Source organism: Lampris incognitus, chromosome 17 (assembly GCF_029633865.1).
Source record: "Lampris incognitus isolate fLamInc1 chromosome 17, fLamInc1.hap2, whole genome shotgun sequence".
In the NCBI taxonomy this organism is placed as follows: Eukaryota; Metazoa; Chordata; class Actinopteri; order Lampriformes; family Lampridae; genus Lampris; species Lampris incognitus.
The window spans coordinates 26,662,289-26,689,295 of record NC_079227.1 but is presented as its reverse complement, the minus strand read 5'-3'; the positions used below and the strand labels follow the sequence as shown (position 1 = coordinate 26,689,295).

General features: G+C 45.9%; 1 protein-coding gene across 4 annotated transcripts in view; it reads right to left on the bottom strand.

Annotated features, from left to right (window-relative positions):
• The window catches only part of LOC130127673 (carbohydrate sulfotransferase 15-like), a 43,971-nt gene extending 17,480 nt beyond the window's left edge, over window positions 1–26,491 (bottom strand). The window contains exons 1-3 of one of the 4 annotated variants that reach the window (XM_056297382.1): window positions 26,238–26,491; window positions 4,343–4,930; window positions 2,311–2,650 (exon numbers count right to left, since the gene is read on the bottom strand). In XM_056297382.1, coding sequence (XP_056153357.1) covers window positions 2,311–2,650; window positions 4,343–4,783 — 781 coding nt within the window. In that variant the 5' untranslated portion in view covers window positions 4,784–4,930; window positions 26,238–26,491. Of the gene's footprint in view, window positions 1–2,310; window positions 2,651–4,342; window positions 4,931–10,184; window positions 10,298–18,001; window positions 18,021–26,237 lie in introns of those variants that run through there. The other 3 variants (XM_056297384.1, XM_056297385.1, XM_056297383.1) reach the window with 3 other exon arrangements.
• Window positions 26,492–27,007: the final 516 nt, after the last annotated feature.

Here is a 27,007-nt window from a genome sequence, read left to right as displayed (position 1 = left end):
TCGTTTATAGTGAACGACAATTACCGCCAGTTCAAACTCCATTAAAGTCGGCTGTGTGAGTGAAGATATTAGCGGCAGGCTGTGCGATTCTGATAACACTCATTTGAAACAAACCGATAATTTGCGGGGAAGAAAGAAAGCGCCGGTGTCCTGTCGATATGAGCTACCTATCCAGATGTGCTGTTTAGCAGCTTTGCACATGGTTAGGCGAGCTTGGGGGGAGGGGCAGACTGCTATCGGTTCGCGCTACGGGAGCCCTTCTCAACAAGGTAGCATAAATGATCAGAACACCAGTCCCTCACGAATGATCTCCGAGTACATCCGTGAAGGCCAAGGTGGGAAAAGTGTAGGTTAAAACATTTCCTTTAGGGGCGTCCAGGTGGCGTGGTGGTCTATTCCTACCAACATGGGGATCGCCAGTTTGAACCCCCACGTTACCTCCGGCTTGGTTGGGCGTCCCTACAGACACAACTGGCCATGTCTGCGGGTGGGAAGCTGTATGTGGGTATGTGTCCTGGTGGCTGCACTAGTGCCTCCTCCGGTCGGTCGGGGCACCTGTTCGGGGTGGGGGGGACTGGGGGGGGGGGGATAGTGTGATCTTCCCACGCGCTACATCCCCCTGGTGAAACCCCTCACTGTAAGGTGAAAAGGAGCGGCTGGTGACACGTGTCGGAGGAGGCATGTGGTAGTCTGCAGCCCTCCCCGGATCGGCAAAGGGGGTGGAGCAGCGACCGGGATGGCTCAGAAGAGTGGGGTAATTGGGCAGGTACAATTGGGGAGAAATGGGGGGGGGGGGTCCCAAAAAGAAATCCTTTATCAGTCTGAATGAAAGATGTGTTACACCTTAAACATAATGGAATGATTTGTTGTTTTGCTTTTGAATGAGAAAATTAAACACATTGTATCTGAACAGGAAGAAAGTGAAGGGCTGTAAACAAGTGTTAAATGCTGAGCTGGAGATATGGGGGGAGAAATGTATCTTAAGAGATTTCCCTTCAACACGAGTGTTTCTGGAGAAGTGCAACAAAAACAAATGTGTGGACTCACTGAGCCAAGAGTTTTCAGAGACCGTATAGTCTATATCCTTTTTTCCCACGTGGCTTTTACCACAGCGGCAAAACCATGTCACTTATGGTGAAGTACATCCCTCTACAACACATGTGCAGTAGATGAACTGTTAATGAGCGCCGTTGCCACATGGAGAGGTTGCTAAGGAAGCTAATTATGGGGGGGGCACATTTACAGGGAATAAAATCGTGACGATTAGCATTCAAAAATGGTGAATGCAGCCAGAATAACTAGAGCTGCAAATTCGGAGCTAACAACTCTAAGGTAGAAAATTAGCTTGAGGTTTATTGCCCTTCACACCGTAACATGGTTGATGAATATTTAAAATCTGGCAGGTTGGACCGCACAGAGAATGCTTAATCGAGTCACATTGATGAGTCTAGTTAGTTTAAGGGTAAGCTAGGGTCTTTGTTTGCCGTTCTTTTTGGTGTTCTTTATGATTCCCTCAAACCTGTTTTTTAATTAAACTGGTAAGTCAAGTCAGTTGTAAGTCAAGTCAAGGTATTGTCTCTGACATTTACGGTCTTGGCTGAGTGTGGGGTTGGTATTCAACACCTATCCGGATACCTCCTACCCTTTGAAAAATTCCCTCACATATCTGAGTCAATTTAAGGTCTCCCCGTGCTTCAAACGAACTAGTTCATAAAACATCTCAGACCACGTCGGACCGCAAAGTCATTCATACTTTTTCCAAAGTAGATGTGTGAAGAAGGAACAGAATAGGATTTGCAGACCCCCCTTGAAACTCTGCCCATTTTCGTGCCAAAGCACGCCTGGCCTATCGCTGCAGTGTACGCTTCAGAACGCCAGTTTCAGAAGGACACAAAAAAAAAATGTCAAGAATACATAAAGGTCCTCCCTCTCCCAATTTGAACATCAGAAATCTCTTTTCCGATGCTATCTGACGTTCAGACCAGCATTTCAATTGCAGCCTGCAATAGGCCTCACAGTGGCCTCTCCCGATAACCACAGATTACCACCTGGGGGAAGCAAATTTGATGATACTGATGCTACAGATATACCAACCCAACATCTGAGGTTAGCCGCCGTTTGAAATTGCTGGTGCTGGGTGCTTATTTCTTTATTTCTATTGCCCACTGGCCTAGCATGGCTCCAGTCATATAATTCAGAGGGTCACATTCAACACTGTTTATGCTCTTAGGCACTCATTATAGTGTGCTATCAGAAATATATTTCCAAGTGAGTATCTATGGATGAACAAGGGGAATTTTTCAAACTCACCAAACCTCTTGCGGGTCCACCAATGTGGCTCTTTGAAAGTGGTGAAGCGGACATCTGGATGCAGTCTCAGTCTGTCATACAGGTCTGTTGTGCCGCACTTTGGCTGGCCAATGATGTAGAAGTAAGGCAGGCACCGCATGCGATAAAGTTTCCCGTCGCGGTGAAACAAGTGTTCTCGGAAAGTGCTCCTCAGGTACTCGAACACGGTTCGGAAGCGCCTGGAGTAGCGCGCGTACAAATTTGTCCTGTAAGGATCTGAAGTGATATTCCCAGTGTACTCCTCATACCAGCATGGGTTCTTGACACCGGGAAGGAATTTGCGAGGGATAACAGAAAACATCTGCAAAGTAAAAAAAAAATTTTTTTTTTTAAATATCAGGCGGTTAAAGCTCCAAAAGTCTGTTGAGTCACCGTCTTTACTTTCCAGATAAAATAAAGCCATTACAGAGGAATTGAGTCAAAAGCCTGCTGTGAACCTTTTGAGCCCTTTTTATTGCTTATGTTGATGTGCATACATAATGAAAGATAAACTGGTTCTTCTCTGTTCTCACATTAATTTCAGAGTCGAGATTTGTTTGAAACTTTTTTGGGGGGGGATGGGACTGTTGTGTCAAGTATAGGTAAACATTGTCTGGGTGGGAGCCAAGTGTACGTTCACTAGACCGTAAATGAATGAGTTAATGCATAATGTGTGTATGTCCAGAATTAATTTTTTTTTAAAAGAGATGCACCAAGACATGCACGCAGACAAGGCATGCAATACTCAATTTGCATGAAGTCTGGAGTCTGATTCACCTACAGGTCTCTGAGGTGTGTGTGTGTGTGTGGGGGGGGCATCCCTGACACATCCTACATTCATGTCCCCCTTAACATTTTAAACACTGTTTTAGCAGATAAAACACCACAAGTCCCCCCTGTTACACAACGGCTCACACACTGCCTCGGAGACAGAGCCAGTCAAGGGACAATTACCACCAGATCTATATGGAGATGTGTTATCGATTGTCCCGAAGCCACATTCTCATTCATTAGCTCATTCAATAAGAAATTAGGTGTGTCGCAAATAGCCCTTGCAGAAGCTATAATCATTAGGATTAACAATTAATTGAACCGGGCCTCGAGGTAAGATAGGCAGCTGGAAGGAAGCCACAGGGCCAGTCAGCGGGATGACTGCGAGATGACTTTGAGCTTTAAATCCCTCATGTAACTCGTGAGACTGGACAACATTAGGCTGGCCCGTATGCAATTAGCTGGTGTAACATGAATTGTTTTACAAGGTTTTCAGCCCAGTCTTATCTCTACATAAATGAAATTGGAAATTTCAATGACGGGGGAATTATATCAGTGTAGCGGTGCTGAACCTGATGAGCATAACCTGGAGGCAAGATTAGTGAATTGAATCGCCCTTTCAAACTTTTTCAACTTTATGTTGTTCTGTTTTAATGCACTGTCAATTGGAATATGGAGATATCAACTGAATACTGCGGTATTATTCATTAGCCCAATGGATCACATTAAAAAGTATTTTCTGGCAGACAATTTGGTGCCCCAACATCCCCATGTTGTACAATTAAAGTCAGACTGAAATAAAATCTGTTTACTAACCGATTTAATGATTCATACTTAAAAACCTTAATGAAGGCAAAATAAAACATTCAGCAACAATTTCTTTATAGGTTAATGAATTTTATTTTTTTATATGTTTATCCATAACTGTTCTGAATTATCTCAAGAACTGTGGGGGTGTGGTCTAGTCCTCATTAATATTCATGAGTTGACATTTGAGTCACTAGTACCAGCCCGGGTGGGTGGGGTTTCACATGCTGATGGTTTGATCTGATAAGCTATATGTAAATGAGTGTTGTCTGATGACATCATCAGAAAAATAGATCGGCTGAGAGAAGCTTAACAGGGAGCTCTTTTAAAAAGAGAAAAACATGAATTCTACTTTTTTGTAGGTCCTTTTTTTCAACAGAAATTGACATTACAAAATGCTGTAGCTGTAATATAGATTTAGGGCTTGGCTACTCACATGCGGCTCGCTGTTCACCAGTGCCTTGGGGTCCGGAAGCTGCCGACTGCCGCTGAACTCTACCTTGGATGCGATGGTCTTCACAACCTGTTTGATGTGGGCGTAGTCCTTGGCAGAGGAAAGGTTGAAGGGAAAGGGCCCTGGGCTGACCAGACTGCTGAAGTGGTAAGGGGATGGTGTGAGCAGGAGGCCTTTCTTGTCCCCCGTTAGGACGTATGACGCCATGATGAGAAACATGATGACCAGGCCGAACAAGATGCTGTAGAGCTTGACCTTGCGGAGGCAGCCAAGGGTGCTCCAGCGCCTCGGCAAATCCCGCTTCACCTCCAAGACCGCAAAAAGGTTCATTGGAGTGTCGTCCACCTGCAGCAGCAGTGGCCTCTTCCGGTAGTCGTCCACTGAAGAGCCCAGCAGACTGTATTTGTAGTCCATCTGTGTCATGGTGCGAGTGGCCAGCGGCCGCAGCTGTCTGCGGCTCAGACGCTGGGAGGTGATGTGAGACAGGAGTGCGTGAGACGGAGGAGCAACCCAGGGCTTTCATCCATGCTGGGTTCCTGGGAGCAGCCCACCTCATCCACTGACGTCTTCCTGACGTAAGAAAGGGGGGGGAAGGTTTGTTAAGAATACGTGCTGTCAACATTGCCACAGTTTTCCCATCCTGTTCACCCCGAGCTGAAGCTGAAGTAGCGCCTCCTTTGAAATGCTTCAAATAATCCATTGTGCCCACCCACAATTTTCGACGCAACGCTGGCTTCAGAGCCATAAGTGAACAGCATGAATACTGTACGTGTGTTGTCTGAGTCACACCAGAGAGGCATCTCTAGTGGCATCTAAGTCCCTGGAGTTTTAACAGATGCAATGCTGTGACAGAGAGTGGTGCTTAACAATGTTAGTCACATCCTCTTCAAGTGCTGACTTGCATTTACATGTCTACTCTGGACCAGGTCGTAACCGGAGCTGGACACGAAGACGGCCAATTAAGTTTCTATTTATTTCCACTTACGCATACGCTTTACACCTGGAGCCCATGCGGTCTCTTGCGGAGCAAAAGCCTACCTCTTGGTTGCAGACAGCATTACGCCTGTGCCTTGTCAAAAGTAAGTAGATGTTGTTTGACGAGGGCCATAAAGTGATTTGATAGCTGTGTGGAGCAGCACTTAGATGTTTGTGCAATTTAAATTGTGCTGGCATTACGACTTCCAGATGTACGAGAACAAAACAAAATAATTGAAAGAAGAGTTTGGTGCCTTGTAGAACAAAAAAAACGAGGAAGATGTGGCGATGGTGACAAATTTACTAGCTAAACGTGCAGAAATCAGTTTAAACTGTGCGGTTACCAAAAAGGAAAAAAAGAGCAACACATTCGTTTTACTTACAAACAAGCCTTAATCATAACATGGTACGTTTATAAATAAGTCCATTAAGTGGCCTGGCGGTCTATACTGTTGCCTACCAACACGGGGATCGCCGGTTCGAATCCCCGCTACCTCCGGCTTGGTCAGGCATCCCCACAGACACAATTAGCCGTGTCTGCAGGTGGGAAGCCGGATGTGGGTATGCGTCCTTGTCGCTGCACTAGCGCCTCCTCTGGTCGATCGGGGCACCTGTTCTGGGGGAGAGGGGGAACTGGGGGGGTTAGTGTGATCCTCCCACGCGCTACGTCCCCCTGGCGAAACTCCTCACTGTCAGGTGAAAAGAAGTGGCTGGCGACTCCACATTTATCGGAGGGAGCATGTGGTGGTCTGCAGCCCTCCCCGGATCGGCAGAGGGGGTGGAGCAGCGACCGGGACGGTTCGGAAGAGTGGGGTAATTTGCCGGATACAATTGGGGAGAAAAAGGGGTTAAAAAGAATCCCCCCAAAAAAAGTCCATTAAAGATTTCTCCAGTAAATGTCAACGGCAGCATTAGTAGATACGAAGGAGGTTGTACGCATACACACACGCCTGACGCATACACACACGCTCGACGCACATGCTTGACGCATACACACACGCTTGACGCACATGCTTGACGCATACACACACTGCTGACACTCTGGAAATCACTTTCAGTTGATTAAGCGGTTCACCAAAAATTGAGCAATACTCAGCCTGAGAAGGGTTAACGTCATTTTGGAGTCAGACTGACTTCCTCTTGCACTTCCGTAATTCACAGCAGAGCAACGCTCCACTATGGCTCCATCCTACCCATCCGCCCAATACACCGAGTCACAACATTGACGGAGTGATAAGAGGGAGGTGTGGAGATGCTCTCAGCCCTGAAACCATGAGGCTGCACATCGCAGCTCGTTTCCTGGGAAGAGATACGGCTACGTGAGATACCTGGGCCAGACCGGAGACGGGATTATATTATCAGAAAATGGTGTCCCTACCTAGCTGTGGAGTAATATGGCTTGGCAGTAACGGAAGCATGAAAGACGAGAGCAGTGTGTTGAGTTGAAAGAAACGGGGGCGTCTTTAATAACAATGCCTCCGCAGCGTCCGCGTCAAGTTTATCCTCGAGCCCTTCTTTGTACGTGGAGCTGGACCAGCGTCCAGCCATGCTTTACAGCATCACTACAAAGGTCAGCTGAGCTCGAGGTTGAAAAACAAAGTCTTCGATGGCTGTGGGACACTTTTCCAAAAAAAGGAGGAGTGTAACGTTCAGGGATAACTCTCGGTAGTGTGCACGCATGGGAAAACATCCCCTTCTCACACATACACGTTGCATGTGTCCTGCCCATGGGGTTGTCATCGGGAATACCTGTAACCTGGTCTTCCTCACGTGCAGCATGAGATAAGGCCGGCGTGGGGGAGTGAGTCATCGCTCTTCCTCACCACTGCTGATAGTGTCCCCCGCCACCGCCCGTATTCTTACAGCTCGGGGGAGAGCTGATAAGAGGACGAACGGAGAGCGCTTGCTTCGCTGCCCAAGTAATGTCATTTACCTCCAGCCGGGGCCTCGGTAACCCAGCGGCAACAGTCCCCCCCCCCCCCCCCAGTCTCTCCCGGCGACAGGCACCAAGATAATGAGCCACACTCCAAAAAAGACCAATTTCCAACCCTTATAAAGTTTGCCTGAGCGAAACTTCAGTGAGGAGGAGAAGCTAAAAGAATGAGCGAGTTCAAGGCAAGAGCCTGCTGTGCTCAACCGAAGCCAAAGTCAGATGTAATTATGCCTTCACGTTTAGCCTGAAAATGAACCCACCTCTCGCAGTGAAATTGTTATTATCATTTTCACCCCCCCACAAAAAATGTGCAGTGAGAGTAATGGATTTCAAATGATGATAGCGAGTTCAAGTTTTCTTATGGTGCACTTGTACGTATGTCTGACACAAACACTGAGTGGCTGTTCCACTGAGTATGGTATACTTGCATGAACATGAGGGCTGTTTTTTCTTTTTTGACAATGTTCAGATTTTTTTTGCAAAGTGATCGAAAGCTGTGGATAGACCCAGACACATCTTAACCTGCAGAAATGAAATTCAATATGAAGCAAACAACGCGTGGTCCAGTCCATCTTAGAGATGAGCGGTGCGACACCGTGTAATCAAAGCGCTCCAAGTGTGGCCAGACAGTTTCAGGATTGCAGCTTGGTAACTAGCCTACCGCTGGTGATGCTGATGACAAGCTCCTTCTCATCTGGACTCCTCTTGCCATTGGCGCTTATTGACTGCCCGTGTCCTTCATCAGGGCTGAAGTCAATGGGCAGCCTGAGGCCTAGGCTATTTCAGCGGAATACCGATCCAAAGAAATGAGTAATTTCAACAGGTGAAGACTGAACGTTTGACAGATTTGCTCTATTTGCACAGCGAATATTTGTCTCCCGGGGTGTCTTGGTGGCGTGGCCAACACAGTCGATCGCCTGTTCGAATCCCCGTGTTACCTCTGGCTTGGTCAGGCGTCCCTACAGACACAATTGGCCGTGTCTGTGGGTGGGAAGCCAGATGTCGGTATGTTTCCTGGTTGCTGCACTATCGCCTCCTCGGGTCGGTCGGGTTGCCTGTTCGGGGGGGGGGACTGGGGGGAATAGCGTGATCCTCCCATGTGCTACGTCCCCCCGGCGAAATTCCTCACTGTCAGGTGAAAAGAAGCGGCTGGCGCCTCCACATGTATAGGAGGAGGCAGGTGGTAGTCTGCAGCCCTCCCCGGATCGGCAGAAGAAGCGGAGCAGTGACCGGGACGGCTCGGAAGAGTGGGGTAATTGGATAGGTAGAATTGGACGGATATAAAAAAAAAAAGGGGGGGGATCCACAAAAAAATTAAAATAAAATAAAAATGTGTCCCCCATCTATCACACTGGGATGAAACGGACTCGTTACATAAAGTAACTGGAGGACAGAGTACACTGAGTAATGTGTGAGTTTCCACATGGAACGCACTCAAACCAAGGTATCGCTCGCTGGAAATGGATATTCATTGCCATTTATCGCTGCACATTAAACATGAATTAGCATTCTGCACAGCTGCCTGAGAAAAATGATATATCACTCACCCGAGGGAGCATGAAAAATCGGGACTGGAAGTCAAATGTTCCCCGTCTAACTGCCTACTGACTGCAAAGATCAAAAATCTCAACAACACGGACAGCTTATATTCATAATGACATCCATATGATTATAAATAACTTCAGAAACACTGGCTTCAACAGTAATGGCAGACACGCTGAGCCGAGGCCTCCCTCTCTGTGTGGCTCAAATGCATTGCCATGGCATTAAATAACTCATTAGAGAGACCTCTCCGTGCCGTCTAACCTGTCATTCGAGGGCCGACCGGGGGAACAGGCAATCAGGCAGCGTTATATTAAGTCTCCCCTCAATTCTGTGACTAGCCGTCCATCTCTCTTAAAGAAGAAATGCATTTAAAAAGGACATGCGTATCTCAAATTACCCGCCTGGGCTGCAGGGGGGTGTTCGCCAGAAGCGTTTTTCTTATGCTCGCACCCACGTGAGTCATAGTTGTTCAGCAGCATTAGCTGCAATGTAACTGAGTTTGGGAGCAAACGAATGTCTCTTTCGCTAAATCGTACCATTTTTGGGACTAGAAAAGCCTCACCGGGTTAAAAAAAAAAATGAAATAAAAAAACTGAACTCAGTGCAAGAAAGGCCTTGTTTTCTTGTTTCCCATACATGAAAACAGACGTGTAAGTTCTACGGGCGTCCGGGTAGCGTAGCGGTCTATTCCGTTGCCTACAAACTGGGGGGTCGCCGGATTGAATCCCCGTGTTACCTCTGGTTTGGTCGGGCGTCCCTACAGACACCCGACCATGGCTGCGGGTGGGAAGCCGGATGTGTGTATGTGTCCTGGTTCCTGCACTAGCGCCTCCTCTGGTCGATCGGGGCACCCGTTCAGTGGGGGGAACTGGGGGGAATAGCGTGATCCTCCCACGTGCTACATCCCCCTGGCGAAACTCCTCATTGTCAGGTGAAAAGAAGAGGCTGGTGAATCCACATGTATCGGAGGAGGCACGTGGTAGTCTGCAGCCCTCCCCGGATCAGCAGAGAGGGTGGAGCAGCGACCGTGATGGCTCGGGAGAGTGGGGTAATTGGACTGGTACAATTGGGGAGGGGGAAAAAAAGGGGGGGGACAAAAAACCCAGACATGCAAGTTCTGCTGCAACAGGCGTGGTACCGAGCATCATCCTGTTAAATGCTGTCTCAAGAGAAATAATGCTGAGTTATGTGTAGTAGGATTTCAACAACTTTTTTGCTTTTTAATCATGCAAAAGGGGTCATTCTGCTACTTTTATGATTTGCATAAATGTGTTATGCATAAACGGCAAGCGAAGACATTGTCAGGCTGGTCGACAAACGCATGCCTCTCTAGTGTCATTATGCAAAAATGAACAGTGACAATGCACTTACATTGTGTATTTCTGCGATATCTAGGTGAAGGAAAAGCAGCGTCTGGCCTCGCTCGGGTCAGAGTCAGTCATAATCACTGACTGCTGAGTTCCGCTCTTTTGCATGCCTTCTCCATCACGGACAATTATTTCCGGTGCATCTATTGTTGTTAATGCACACATCTTGTTTGTGTGAAGAAGAAAAAAAAAAGTCCTGATGTCAAGGCTGAGTTTTCTTTTTACTCTTGTTTTAGAGGGCATCTGTCCCAGCTATTGCTGTTACCGCTACCCATCTCTGCTGTGCCCAGGCAGAGATGGGTGTAGCAGCTCACACCTGTATTTTTGGGTCTACGAAAAGGAAAAATTTGTTAGATCTCTGGCGTTATCTGTTTAAAAAACAGTGACGTGAACACATCTAGTCAAACGGTGCCATTGCAGGCAAGCTGTTAGCAGCAGGGTTAGAACTTGTCTGACTGTATTACCGGTGACATATTTAAGCGCGCCAGAGCAACAGCCTTCTGGAAATAGCAATTGCAAACTGCTTCCCAAGTGTTTTAACTAACCCCATAACCACAATAATGATTACTGTACCTGACCATGGTAGCAGTCTGAAAACGGGGAAAGAACGAGCGCGCCATCCTAGTTCCTTTTTGTTTGTTTTTTTTGTTCTTGTTTTTTCAAATGAATAATTGCATTAGCTCCTGGCTGCCCCCAAAACACCATTTTCTTTCCTTAGTCAAAGCAAAGCACCAGCTGGGCAAGGCCTGCATCTCGACAGAGAACACGCTGTGACGTATCACAGAAAAGGACTAAAACATCCCTAGAGAGTGTTTTAAATCTTCTTTTTTCTTTCTTTTTTCGGTTGGACATTCACAGTAACCCATTTAAAGCGAGAGCCCGTTTCCTAATTGTTTTCTCTTTGCGTGAAAACGCTGCTAAAACCTCATGAAAAAGTATGAGTATATGCCTCCGTATGTGTGTCCGTCCTCACAGGGACAGAGGAGGAGGAGGTCTTCTCTCCAATCAGCAAGTGGATCTATTTTTTTGATTATTTAGTGCAGTTTACAGAGCGTGACAGCTCAAATTCCACTTATCTGCAGGTGCAACAGGCAGATTAGGAGACCGTGTCAGAGATCGAGACGTGCCGGAATGCTATACACAGGGTTTTGCCCGGCGCAAGTCAATAAACCCGAGTGACCCTAATCCATATTACCGCAGCCAAAATGGTTAAGTCCTTCATGACTTGTCGCCGGGCGCCCAACGACGGTGTCAGAGATAACAAGTGCCAAATCACAGAAATCTTGATTGGTGACGTAGCAGGCTGAAATTCTTACTGGCATACTGAACAGTGATGTTACGACGAGCTTTTTAGTCTCTCGAGAAAACACATGACAAATACAAGACATTACGCACCGCAATGAGGGCTATATACGCTGAGGGATAAGTAAGACTGAGACAGCGGGCAGAGCGGGGGACTCTCCTCTGAAATTGGTGTATATCCTGACTTTTAGAGAGAGAAAAAGACAAAAAGAGAAACCCTAGAGACTTTGAAACGGTCTACAAGCTGGCGAGGCTTGCACAGGGCACCTTTTACTCGGCTGTCAGTGTTGCAGCCACGGTGCAGACAGCCCCCGGACTGTCCTACAAGCCCTGTGTTGTTTGGAAGAGCGGAGCAAGGAAGAAAAAAATTAATCAATAAACTCGGCATGTGCATCACATAAACAACAATCAGCCATTTCTGAAGTCTCTCCTGTGTAACCAACTGAACTGGAGAAAGACAGCATACCAAGCGACATTCGGTTACTGGCCATCTCTGCTTTAGGTGCAGAGGAAAGGCGGGGATGACGGAAATCCTGTGCTGACGAGACGTGGAAGACCTTGAAAACAGAAAAACATATCATGGCCACAATCCTTTGGTTACCAATGAGGACAATTTAAGCCACTTTCTACTCTGCCAGATAGCCCTTTAAACCACCCTCCCATCGCACTAAACTTTATTTTGTTGCTCAAACAACAAGGCTGTCGGCACAGAAATATGGAGGCATTTGCTTTCGCTGTTCACTCACACAAACAAGCACGTCCAAACAATAAAGACGGCTGCAAATGGCACCGTTTTTTGTAAGCAGAATATCTGTGCCGTTTGCAGTCAGGCAGTTTTCTGTTACAGCTTCATCTGCCAATAAAGGCTGATGAGTGGACCATAACGGCAAAGGCTGGCTCGAGGGCAGTAAAACCTGCATTTCTGCCTCCAACAATACAATCCGCCATCCCTGCTCATCCTCGCTACTGTGACCTGTTGACATTTCCGGGGGACGGAAGTTGATTTTGGTTCAACTCCACAAAAAACACAGGAAGCACCATCCGGCAGAGCAGGGGGCTGAGATCGTGACAGGAGTACTTACAACAACAAGCGGGTGTCTAGTTTCCACCGGACCACTCACAGTAATTAAAGTTCAGCATGAGGCCACGGCGAGGGTGGCACATCCGCGAGACCATGCCTTACACGTGACGCTGCACAAACACTGCCATTGGTGGAGCGAGGCTGTCGATAAATAGCGAGCGAGGACATTGACACGCCCCAGTGTTGCTGCCTCCTCCAATTTAAAGGCTAGCTTAAATTGCCCGAAGCGTTTTAAAAGGGCAAATTCATTCTTCACAAACTGCGGTACATCAGCCCATCTAATTAAAACAAAGATTCTAATGGAGTAAGCATCATTCGACGGAGGACATATATCCTGAAGGAAGAACCAAAGAGCGCCACTGAGGCATGAAATTAATGCTCACAATGGTAAGAGTAAGGCAGAGAAGCATCCGGAAATGGGAACGCAATGAGCTATTCCCTCACAACATACAATCGAAGCTAAAACTGATCATCTGAGCAAAGTGGACCCCAGTGACCCGTCAAATGTGTCACTTCCCACCTCGCCCACCCTGGAGGCTCCGTCAAGTCGCGGGGACCGAATCCAATAATGTAAATCATAGCCTTGTAACACAAGCAAGACAGAGAAGATCAATATTCATTGTGGCTCAGAAAACACTCATTCTTCATAATACCCAGAGAGGTCATCCATCATGTTTCCCTGGCTCAGAATCTAATCTCCAGGAAGTCAAGATGTTGGCTGAACATCAGAAGAAGGACAACCCTGATCCTGCCGAGGAGCAGCCAGCGCGAATTATCTACAGCACTTTGACATTCTCATACCATTTGAGGAGGGTCGGCGAGGATCTTGCCCCTACCCTGGGCTCATAAAAGCCCCCAGGCCAGGTTTGGATGCTGGGACCTAGTTCAGCACTTTCTTCCATCTTATATTTTATTCATTATTATAATTTACTTGGCTGACTCCCAAAGTGAGGTTCTCATCTAAGGTACATAGGTACTTACTGTGGTGTCATAAAAAGTGCAGAAAGACAATGGCTACATTGTAAATTATTGATTGTATTAATGTGGATGTTGTGGGTACTCCTGGGCACCCTGGATGGCATGCAAAATACCTACACGGTGATGGAAAATTAGAAATTAAAATGAAGATTCAAAAGAGAGGGAGGGAAAAGCAAACGGTTGTCTGACTAATAGACATAGACTACTTTAGAGGTAGTCTAACGTCACCTTTAAATATAGATACTGGGACTATCTCCTTTGAAGAAGAGCACCTCTAATATAATGAAAAGTCAAGGGGTTTCCTGAGTGAATGACGAGGGGTATCCGGTTTGAGGGGCATATGCAAAACAGTGCTGTGTTTGCACATTGGCTTCCATGAATAATTTATTGGGATGAATTCAGAAGTGATGTGTCCATAACTTATCTATTTAATTTAAATTCTTAAGCCCCTCTTGTGTATATTTCAGTTTTTATAAGTTTGCCTTTTTTTTCTTTTATTTTTTTAATTAGACCTTTGCACCAGTGGTCTGTACACTACTGTAACTCTGTTCATCTACTGCTACTACACTGCTACTCTACTGCTACTACACCGCTACTCTACTGCTTTTACACTGCTACTCTACTGTATGACTCTGTATAACTTTAAAGTGTAGTAGCAGTGTAGTTGCAGTGTAGCAGTAGGAGTGTAGCATTGTTGTAGCAGTAAATTAGCAGTGTGGTAGCAGTAAAGTAGTGGTGTAGTAGCAGTAGAGTAGCAGTGTAGTAGTAATAGAGTAGCAGGGTAGTAGCAATAGAGTAGCGGTGTAGTAGTGTAGTATTAGTAAAGTCACAGTGAAGTAGCAGTGTAGTAACAGTATCATAGCAGTGGAGTAGCAATAGAGTAGCAGTGTGGTTGCAGTGGAGTAGCAGTGTGGTAGCAGTAGAGTAGCAGTGTAGTAGTAGTAGAGTAGCAGTGTGGTAGCAGTAGAGTAGCAGTGTAGTAGTAGTCAAGTAGCAGTGTAGTAGTAGTAGCAGTGTGGTAGCAGTAGAGTAGCAGTGTGGTAGTAGTAGAGTAGCAGTGTGGTAGCAGTAGAGTAGCAGTCTAGTAGCTAATTAGATGTGGGTTTAAAAGGTGGCTAGTGGTGACTGGTGAATAGTGAATAATGAAATATCAAATATACAACGATATACAATTTAAAATACAACAAACAACGTAAAATGAAAAAGAAGCATTGTTAAGAAAAGCTTAAAAACATCCAATACGCTACACTACTATGTTAATAGACAAAGAGAGAAACAATAGTGACATCGTGATTCATGAGTAGTCGGTGGTGTGTGGGATGATTGGATCTTGTTTAGGTTTGTGAAGTATGCGCCAATCAGTTGTGTCTCACCCCCCAAAAGGCCCAAACACTTAAGCAGTCGGGGAACGCCAACAACGTGGGCGGCAACAGATGAGACCACAACTGAAATTTCCATCCGGCACCATTTGTAAGTCTACACTAGATGTTTTCTTCAAAGATGGGAGATAAAGCATTCCTCAGTGCAAATGTGACCTTTAATGTGAAAAGTCTTGGAATATTGAGTATAGGTCTGCTCGGCCAAGATGTCGTTTTGCCTACCGATGTGATGATTAACAAAAAAGAAAAGATCATCCATTACCTTCCACGACGCAGCAGCTTGTTGTCAACAACATAGTATAACAACAGCGAGTTCTTAAATGCGTCAACGGATGCAGACGTTTGGACTCGATTCCACTGTACTTCATCTGACCATCTCATTACCACGTCCACCATGCCATTTGCTCGACGCTCACCCAACACCTGTTCCGACTCATACCCTAAACCTCCTCATTGGACATGACACACAGGCAACCTACATGGACTGAGGTTCAATCTACTGTTAATCTTCCATTTTGACAGGCAGTAGACAGACCTGGGGGAATGTAGCTGGCAATTAATCCAATAGGAATGTTTACTGTTTCCAGTGGAATGTCTCTGAACCCATGGTGCACCATAAATGGCCCCGGCCCAAACCAGCTCGCAGAAAAATGAGGCTAAGACGGGAAAAGAGCACGAAGGAAAGAAATTAATACTGGCCAAGAAAAAGCAAAAACACTTGAGTTGGAATTGTTTCTTTTGAAGGGAAGCTCTTTTTTAAAGGAAAAGTCCATCCGCCCCCCCCACCCCAACCCTTGACATTCAGCCTCAATGCAAAACAAAAAAAAAATGTGCGAATTAACAAAAAAATGTACGACGAAGTCATTAGGGTTTACTGCACCGTGCTTAAGGAAGAGCTTGATGCAAAGAAATTTGTCGAACGGTTGAACAGCATATTTCCATTCACATCTTCCTGTCACTGGACACCCTGACCCATCTGTAAAAACACTCCTGCATACCCTATACTACTGTCGACAATCGACGTCAAGCTGGTAAACCACTAAAATGTAATCCTAAAATAATTTTTTTCCTCCCTGAAAATTAGCACAAAGGTTTTCGTTAAGCGAGAGGAACCAAAAGAAAACTCTGATCCAAATTCCACCGGAAAGTTTTAAAAAAAAAAAGGAAAAGAAAACACATGGAATAAATTGTCTGGACCCTGCAGAAGAAAAAAAACATTTAACATTGAAACCAAATTAACATACTGTACAACATCATGCAACAAAACATGATGCAGACTTGTCATGGCGCTGGTTTGATTATACAACATTGGCACGTGTTAACAATTTAGCTGATAGCTAGCTAAGAGACTGAGACCTGATCCCACAAAGCAACTATTTATTCAGCCACAACAGCAGTGAGAATTCAATCAAGGTTAATTGATCCATCTCTGGTGCTTTGCTTTGTTCTCAAGTCTAATGATCATACTCATCACAGCGGACTTGCAGTCCGCTCAGCAACTGCAGTGTATTGGCCGTGTCTGCAGGTGAGAAGCAGGATATGGGTGTGTGTCCTCATTTGGTCGATCAGGGCGCCTGTTTGGGGGGGGGATAGCCACGTCCCCCTGGTGAAACTCCTCACTGTCAGGTGAAAAGAAGCAGCTGGCGACTCCACATGTATCGGAGGAGGCATGTGGTAGTCTGCAGCCCTCCCCAGATCAGCAGAGGGGGTGGAGCAGCGACCGGGAGGCTCGGAAGAGTGGGGTAATTGGCCGAATACAACTGGGGGGAAAAGGCGGGGGGGGGTCCGAAATGGAGAAAAAAACAACTGCAATGTGCTACTACTATTGCAGCACATTATTTAATTGTATTATTATTTTTACTTATTTTATTATTGCAGCACAATATTGTAGCACATGTGCAAACAGCGAACACAATGTGATGTCGGATGTTACTACACCGCTGATGTTGTGAAAGTTCCATAACGGTTGTGTGATGATTTGTAATCTGATTTTCCTACTTACTAGGAAAATAATGAGTCGATTATAGTTTTGCTACCCAGCCCGAGCTCGGCTGGATCTGTGGCTAAAGGGTCAGATTTGGGCTTATGTTTGATTTACTAGATTGGGCTCTGGTCTCATTTCTGATTAATTAAATATTAGACTATGTGCTATTTTAAGGGGCAATATTTAAACAATCCTTGGAAGTTATTGCTGTGTCTTCAATGAGGGGCTGTTCTCCCATTTTTACCAAACGCCAGAAACCCTCCGCTTTGCTGACAGCTGCTAATTTGATGTTGATAAATTAGGGGTTCATTCATATCATTGCATTTTCTTTATTCTTTTACATTTGTTATTATTTATCTACTTTTAAGATTTTTGTCTTTATCCCATTTCCTTTATACTACGTTTTTGTTCTGTTTGTTTTCGTCTTTTCTCTTTACCTACTTTTTATCTGCACACTTTGACAACACAGAATACAGAACTCTTTATTAGCCATTTTGTACATACATACAAATGAAATTTGCATTTAACCCATCCTAGCTGTGTTGCTAGGAGCAGTGGGCAGCCGCCGTGCAGCGCCTGGGGACCAACTCCAGTTCTTCTTTCCACTGCCTTGCTCAGGGGCACAGGCAGGAGTATTAACCCTAACATGCATGTCTTTTTGACAGTGGGAGGAAACCCGGAGCACCCGGAGGAAACCCACACAGACACGGGGAGAACATGCAGACTCCACACAGAATGGACCTGGGACAACCTGGGGTTCGAACCCAGGACCTTCTTGCTGTGAGGCAACAGTGCTAACCACTGGGGCCACCGTGCCGCCCATGTTGAGTGCATCGCCTTTTAATGTACGTAATGATTGATTGGTTGGTTAATTGATTGATTGAGTGACTGATAAATTCATTAATTCACTGTCACTTTAAGGTTTGATTCATGTAGGGCCTGAATATCATGTTTAGGTAATTAAAGCCTACATACACACACACACACACACACACACACACGCACACACACACACACACACACACATACACAGAACAAAAAATATAAATATGAGCTGGCAGGAATGTGTCAAGTTGTCTTCGGTTTATTGACCTCACCAGATGCAGGTAAAACCACAACCTTTGGCCGACGGTTGCACACCGGAGACAAAGGGGCTTGTGATGGCACCCAGGGAGGATATGCCAGGTCTCTGCAGGGGAGACAAGACTACTGAGGCTGCTCCAAGTGTGTATTTGATTTTGTTGAGGGCTGGAAAAGAAAGTAGGAAGCGTTCATTTGGCAAATTAGATGAGGCATGAAGAAAAACTTTCTTTCTAGTGGAGTGATTAACCAACTTTTTTTTAAATCTTCCTTTAAATAAACTTGTTTACTTTATCAGGCGAGCTCACTGTGGAGACGACTGAGGCGAGGGGAAATGTGTATCCGACAAAAAAGAAAACAAAAAAATGGAGAAATGATGATCTTTCATAAATGCCTCAGCTCAAGCGTTTCCAGGACCAGGACCAGCTTGCAGCAACGGCAGTAAGTCAGATTTCCGTGGAATTCACCACAGAAAACAACTTGGAAGTTTTTTGAAGCATCGCTCGAGAGCCCAACAAGGCACCTTTTCCCCTGACTCAATTATCGTAGCGAAGTCAGCCAAAGGCCTCGCTATTAAACAGATCATTTTTCCATCTGTGGCTATGTCTTAGGGTGAAGAAAAGCCCCGCGTGCGGTGATGTTTTTAGAGGACTTTCAAATCACATCTCTTGACTCTCTGCCTTTTCAAGTCCTCCAGGGGACGAACAGTACGCCCCCTGTGCAGCTTGATTCAACCTCCGGTTAAAAGTCAGAGCCCCCTCTCAGCTCACAGAGCCTGCTGTCAGATAGCAGCACTGCCGAATTGAGGAATAAATGTGTGAATTAACAAAGTGTGCGACCGAGTCATTTGGCTCACTGCGCCTGTTCCCGGGAACGTGCCTGATACGGACAGATTTATGGGAGGCAGCACGACACATGGCAATAACTTGACCCGTGGATTTACAACTTATTAGAAGCCGCAGTTTATCCTTTACCCAATTCACTAGTCTTGTGACCCAGCACTAACAAAAGGCCTGAACAAAATACTTGGGATTAACAGAATGACAGGTTAATACTCAAAGCAAAGGGAGAGCATTGAGGATTTTCTCTTTAATGCGGAGGTTTAATTACAATGCTATCTCATTTTAGGGTTGCACACATGTTCCATTTCTCTCGCAGGAAGATCATTTACACTATAATTTCGGTGTGTAGTTGAGCACAAATCGCAACAGCGCATTCGTCCTTTTCAGTATGCTCTGAGAGTAGCTTGCAGCAAAGGCAATTTAATCACAACTGTATCGCCTTGGCAAAGTCAGGGCAAACCGAGAGAGGGGGGATAGACACTATGACTGCAATAGTACATCCATCTGGCCCAGTGTAAAATCCACACTGCTGCCTACTGCCCTGTACTGGTTTTCCAGGATTCATACTGGGGATTGCTGGGTGCCCAGACATGTGATTCCAAACGCAAATGAACTTGGATGCTAATATCCCACAAAATGATAGCTGCAGCATCTCGTCTCATCTCATTATTGGCTGATTCTCCGGGGTCGGGTCGTGGTGGCAGCAAGCTAAGTAGGGCACTCCAGACGTCCCTCTCCCCAGCAACGCCCTCAAGCTCCTCCTAGGGGATCCCAAGGTGTTCCCAGGCCAGATTGGACATGTAGTCCCTCCAGCGAGTTCTGGGTCTACCCTGGGGTCTCCTCACAGTTGGATGGCCTGGATAACTTCCAAAGGAAGGCGCCCAGGAGGCATCCTAATCAGATGCCCGAACCAACTCAACTGGCTCCTTTTGATGTGAAGGAGCAGCGGCTGTACTCCGAGCTCCCTCCGTCTGTCCGAGCTCCTCACCCTATCTCTAAGGCTGAGCCCAGACACCCTACGGAGGAAACTCATTTCAGCCGCTTGTATCCGCGATCTCACCCTTTCGGTCACTACCCAAAGCTCATGACCATAGGTAAGGGTTGGAACAAAGATTGACTGGTAAATTGAGAGCTCTGTAGCGCTCAATCTACTGCTCTATAGCTCTGTAGTTCAGCCCAGCTCTATAGCTGCAGCTAGAGCTGGGCTGGACTCTATAGCTACAGCAATGAAAACAAAATTTGCACAACTTCCTTTCCACTCTCAAATTAACCCAGGACAGTTTGGAGTGGTTTTCCAAGCTGCCAAAAAAACTGTGATATGCAAACAGCCCTGCAAGGCTGTCTGACACTAGAACAGGACATTTCAAACCTAACTGGTGAACAGAACACAGTGTTGACCTTTGACTCCTGTCAGACATACGACGCATCAGCAAGTGTGCACCGGGTTTTTGTTTACCGGTCTGAACTATGGAGAAATACCACGTAGAAACATCCTCCCTTATTAGGTTTGAAAACAGCCCGAGTCATTGATGATAAGATGACGTAAGATACACATTCATGTATATTACATAATAGACAAAATAATTACAAGTTGCACTTGTTTGTTGTTGCTCAAAGATGTGACGAGGTCCGATGAGTTTACGGCAAGGGTCAAAAGCAATCTTGTGGGTCCACCTAAGAACAGTTTAGTGAAAAGTGATGATGCTGAAGAGTTTCGCACTGGCTTGTTTGAAAAGAGCAGAAGTCGGTAATTGGAAAACGAACGCATCCTTTCCAAGTGATGTACAATGTCGGGATCCCCACAGGTCTGCGTTGAGGCCCATTAGAGTGACATCTGGAAGACAGATACTTCAGCCTAAGTTCCCACACAACCACTAATACTGGGTCTTTTTGCTAACCTAATGGGTTCCATGGCAATACATGAAAGCATCCATAACCCAATGTGAGGGTAAAAATAGAATGCTAAAGCTATCTGTGCAAAGAGAGTCCGGAGATACAATTCAAACAAAACTAGTAAAGCTAAAACTGATTCTGCCTGCTTTTAGCTTGCTTTTTTTTAGGTACTGGAGAATTTTTGTCTATCACATTAGTAATAGCACATCAGTAATAGAGACTTAGACAGCATCGGACATAATTGTTTATGTGCCATCAGTGAAGAGTATGCGATGAGTCATCAGCTTTTGAACATCGGCGCTAACCACTGTTTGGAATATTTAATAGGATAACCACAACTTGCCAGAAACAATGTTATTCCCCATGCAATCATACAGCATGATGAATCAAACTGACTGGAAGAGGGTGATCTCATTGCTATATTTGATCTATATGGCCCAACTGTGTGCAGTTAGTGATGGAAATGAAAGCCAGTTTATTTGGCATGCAGCCACTCCGCCAGAATGGCCTCCTTGCTCAGCAGTTACACCTCAAAGCCTCCTGGAGGCCACCTTGTACATATTGTCTTGTATTTCGCTATGAAAACAGCTCCTGTAAACATGTAAGGGCTGACTTTTGACAGAGAAATTCACAACATGGCGCTTGAAAATAGAAAATATTTGCTGTAACAAGGATAGGAACATTACTGGGTAGAACTGGGAGGAGATGGAAAGTTTTGAGGATGCCGTCACCCCCCCCCCTTCCTCCACCTCCTCCCCTGTCCCTTGTTTACTAGCTTTAATAACAATAGAAAAAGCCTTGAATTGAAGTCATTCGCAAGATAGACTAGGTTAATGTCTGTCAGCATGCTAAGTTTATCGCTGGAAACTCATCAGTCAAAACTGACAAATGGCCTTGGACTGCTGCTGCTGCTGCTTCAGACAGACAGCATCTCCTGGAGTGCTGGCCCCTCCAAAGCCACATAAATTCAAGGTGCTGATCCACCGCTCTCATCAGGAATACATAACGCAACTTCATTGAAAAATCAGTTATTTTGCCGGCAGTCACGGTCCAACTCCTCCACTTCACGACACTGCTGCCGAATGCTCTTCAAACACCGAGCGTTGACTGTGAAGCCGGCGCCTGGTGTCACATAGACGGAGGCACACAAAGCAGCTCGCTTGAAAACAGCAGAGCATGAAACATTTGTGCAACAAAGGGGTTAACGGTGACACACTTGACACTAACCGCAGCCCGTTTCAAAGATTGGCAGGTTTTGATAGGCCGCTGAATAACCTAGCACATTACTTTGGAATAGAGAAAACAGCATCTGACAGTCGGCATCTCTGTCTTGGTGCGATGCGAACGCCATCTGCATTATGATGAGTTATTTCTCAAGTACAGACTCGCCGATATATGCACTGTTGTGTATTTTACATCTTGGATAAACCAACGACAACAACATTAACTCTAGCCAGTCGAGCAGTACTGTGGATCTATTAAACTGAGTTGGGGGGGTCAACTAGAGAATGGACAGCAAGCCTACAACGCATCAGATGACTCATGCATATATCATAGCATCAAATGAGTTAGGCAGCAAAACTGATCATTATAACTAGTTTGCTAAGTGTAAGGGATGCATTAGGCAGGTACTTACAAGCACTGGGCATGAATTATTTTCACACGTCTAGGCTATGTGTGAGTTGTGGATAGGGTATTAATACGCCAATACAGGCAATAGCATTGCTGCAGGTGCATTATATGTCTCACGGTTGTTTCCGCTGATATGAATCGGGGAGTGGATAGTCTGCATGCTCCATGCCCATCAAGATGGACACAACTCCCCCCGATACACACTGGACACTAAGCTTCCTGCAGCACTCAGCGGCTTGTTAAAATAAAAGACCCCTGAAAAAGGAGGTCAAATGCTTCATTTGAGAAACACAGACTGCAGCTTCAGAATTTCAGACAGAGAAAGGACATTTTATCACAAAGAGCCAACCAAAAAGAAAAGAAAGGTGTTCGAGGTCAGAGCCGGGCCAGGATGTGAATGTCTTTGGGGAGAGGCCAAGGAATCTGGTATTTCCAAAGAAACTGGTCAGAAATATTGAAATGAGACGCTGCAGCTGTGGTCCTCGGGGAGACGTGTTTGGCAGCCTCGTGCACTTATTCTTACCCCTGCCCTGTCTGGTGCAGAGACTCTCAGGCCACCCTGTATTCTCTTGAAAGCCAGCTGGGGGACATGCCGCTATGGAATTTGGCAGCTACCTTTGGTTAATGGGGCGCAACACACCAGCCATCACAGGTTTCGATTTCTAGATAATCAGAATGACCCGCAGCACAGTTCAGGACTGTGGAAAATATGATTCCATTTTCAAATAATACACCAATTTCTAAAAAAAAAAAAAAAGGGGGGGGGTGAAGGCACCACTTCCCTTTGAACATCAACTTCTCCGCAGTGCTGTGAGCGGGCCCATCCATGCCTTCTCTGCTGAGAATTAACAGTTTGCCGACATGTTAAAGCCATGTGAGGCTAAATGAAGGATGGCAGAACACTCCACTTGAAAGTCTGCATTTGAAGCCCGAGTGTCTCGGGTGATAAAGGACGCTCCAGTGCACAAAGTATACCGCGAGCGCTTTGTTACAGGACACAATCCTCTAACAACACGGTATGAACACTGTACGAAATTAGATTTCATACAGAGCGCTTCCACGGAAAGGAAGGGGGGGGGGCTGCTGTTTCATCTCCCTAACTCCTACTAATCCACCCGGATGCATGTCACAAGTGTCAACATCTAATGACTTTAGGCCTTCAGACTAAAAGAGCCAACAAAACACTGCATATAAAACTTTCTTGATCCCTCACTCTTTCCTGTTTCCATCACTTAAGTGGAAAGAGGAAAAAAAAAGGCCATTTGAAATTAATTCTCTCCGTGATGAAATATCCAATGCATTTTCTGGCAGAAGACAAATCTCCATCCAAGACTCTTGATAACAAAAGCACCCCACCCACCCCCTCCCCATCTGTACTGTCACGATTAAAAATCTATGGTTCGAGCCATTACCAAGTGACGCATCATTACCACGCGGTTAATGGATGTCTGAGCGAATGCTAGAAGAGTCCACCCCGGTGCCACGCTGGCTAGAGTGATCACACTCACGAGTCCGGCCTAAAACATGGACATCTTGTTTTGCGCCGGTGATAAAGTGCCAATGCTTATGAATGTCGTTCATTCAGGGGGTCTCTCTGTTCTGAATGGCTGAGCGCTCGTGTACCGTGCTGGGGACAATTACAACGGCCCTGCTTTACATGCAGATGTTTGATAAGGTGTGGCGGGCACTGAGGGTGATTCATTGTTTATTTGCTTTAAAGCATTTTAAATGAGCACTTCATCGGCATTCTAATGAGAGCAAAATGATGCTTGGTTTAAATCAAAGGCGATAAACCAAAAACCGGCCTGACTTTCATCACCGACAGTGTCATTTGTCAAAGTGTTTGCCCTGCGTCACAGAACATAGAGATTGGGAGGGACGAAATAACCTGCAATAAAACAGCACGCCTTTCAAGAGGCCGCGCACGCCGCACGCACCCAGTCGTGGCATTTAAATCATCCTAATCATCCTTCCCCACTCACTGCGTAATAATATAGCATCCAGAGAAAACGAATCCCATCAGTAGTTACGACGCCCACATCTCTCCCGTCTGAACAGGCTTCGTGTACCAACTAGTAAGCAGACAGCAAGATGCGGCGACATGGCGTAGACAAGAGTAGGCCGCACATCGACCTCGGTCGTGAACATCACATCTGTAGGGTGAGGAAACGTGCACCTCTGAAATGTCAGCTCACCTGCTCAAAAACAGGCCTGTTGCAGTCTGTGCTCCCTCCAAATCTCCACCTTCAGCATGCTTACCTGCCTAAGCTCACAATTAGACAACTTCTTTTCTTTCTTTCTTTTTCCCTCTAAAAATAACCCCCTTTCTCACTTAGAGTCTATCCTGGCCATGATTAAATGAAATGCCTGGGTGATGAAAACAATCCTTTATTCCTACACAATCACCACATCTATACCCTGAAGGTAAACGTGGGAATAAGGTACAACATACATCCTAGTGTTGTAAGTGACATGATGCACCCTTTCGGACACGCCTCCGTCACCGACCGAAACATCTTATCCCCGTCGCCCAGTGAAACCTGCCACAATTCAGCAGCAACATCTGTCAAACGCCGCACACACTGGGAGAGGTTACCAAGTCCATTGAGTTTATTATCATGTCAGCGCCGGTTAAACTGGGCCATCGAGGGTGGTGCCGGCCACCTCCATATCAGCCACAATGCTATCCTCACACTGATCTAAAAGGAAATGTACTGAAGGAGGGAGAGTATGAGCAATCTCATCTGTGTGCGTGAGTGTGTTGTGTACAACCCCCTCGGTCTGCTGATCACCTCCCTACATCCCTCATCCATAACAACAAGGGCTCCTCTTGCCTGAAAGCACGGTTTTAACAATGCAGGAGTAGAAAATATTAATGACAAATTAACTCAATAAATAATCTGCTTTACTCATAGCCATCCTTTCATTAGCATGGAGTCTCCACTGGCCTGGAAGAGAACGGTCTATTTTATTTTATTTTTTTCTACTTCAGGTGTAGGACAAAGAGGGTGAGGGACCACTCCATCCATTCATTCATCCTCGAGCCGTGCGTGGCTCCCATTGGTCAGCTTCTTGTTTTGAAATCCCTTTGTTATGGTTCCTCCTTGGCTTTAACAACGCAGCCTCGGGGCGAAAGGCAAGTATTCGTTCAGAGTTGTGCAAAAAAGAAAGAAAAAAAAACAACAACAGCAACAACACGCCCTACTGAGTGCCGTTGGTATATTTCGCGTCTTTTTGAGATAACGACCGGACACCCCGGCGCAATGACGAGGCAAGTGTCCGGCGTTATAACGCGGATGCCGTTTTTTAAAGGATTCTCTTGTCTCGCCGGAGACGAGAGCGCGTTACTTCTGCAGCCGGTTTCTTTTTATTTTTTTTACCACTTTCATTTCGAAGAAAACTGCCTTAACTCTTGAGTTACAGAAGGGTGGGGGGTGGGGGTGGGGGGATAAGACCCACATAGAAACCCATTCATTCTTATGCGAGCAGCGGGTGCCTTATTTCTGCTGAAAGGAGCCCGTTATGTCGCTTATGAGGGCTTTATGTAGGATGCACAGAGGATTCACTCAAACTTTGCCGTTCACGCGTGGAGCGTTTTTTCTTAAAAGCCTCACAACCCAAAAAAATAAAACTGGCAGTACATAAAGGTCGCGTCTTCTACTCCGCTGTAATGGGACATTATATTCAGTATCGCTTCTCAAGTAGCCCGCAGGAAGGACGGAAACGATGACGGAAATAACAACAGAACTAGTTTTCGATTTTACAGAAAAAAAATAATAAATAACGTTCAAATACAATAGCTAAGATAACTCAGGAATATATATATGTGTGTGTGTGTGTGTGTGTATATATATATATATATATATATATATATACGTATGCGTACCATGAGTTTCTGCTTGAAGTCGACAGCTCTACCCGACCACGCGTATCAAACAACTTCTGCTTGCCGGTCGGTATGCATCCACATGGTTTACCGATAGCGTCCTAAAATGCGCCAGCGCAGGTGAATCTGCTTGTTGGAGTCTGATTGTTGTTGTTGTTGTTGCTGTTGTTGTTTTTCATCCGCCGGCAACACACGTGCAAAAAGTTAAAAGTATCTTCTGGACGTCTGGCCGTGTTGTGACACTTCGTACCTCCCTGTCCCTCAATCTGCAGACTAGGAACCCTCTGAATCAACGTGCCTGCCTCTGCCTCTCTCTCTCTCTCTCTCTCTCTCTCTCTCTCTCTCTCTCTCTCTCTCTCTCTCTCTCTCTCTCTCTCTCTCCTCTCTCTCTCTCTCTCTCTCTCTCTCTCTCTCTCTCTCTCTCTCTCTACCTCTCTCTCTCTCTCTCTCTCTCTCTCTCTCTCTCTGTCTGCCTCTACCTCTCTCTCTCTACCTCTCTCTCTACCTCTCTCTCTCTCTCTCTCTCTCTCTCTCTCTCTCTCAATCTGTCTCCCTCCCTCACTATGACTGCTTTTGTCTCTGTCTGTCTGTCTGTCTCTCACTATGTCTGTCTGTCTCTATCGGTCTGATTTTCTATCTGTCTGTCTGTCTGTCTCTCAGTCTGTCTCTCACTATGTCTGTCTGTCTCTCTCGGTCTGATTTTCTATCTATTTGTCTGTCTGTCTGTCTGTCTGTCTGTCTGTCTGTCTGTCTGTCTGTCTGTCCGTCTC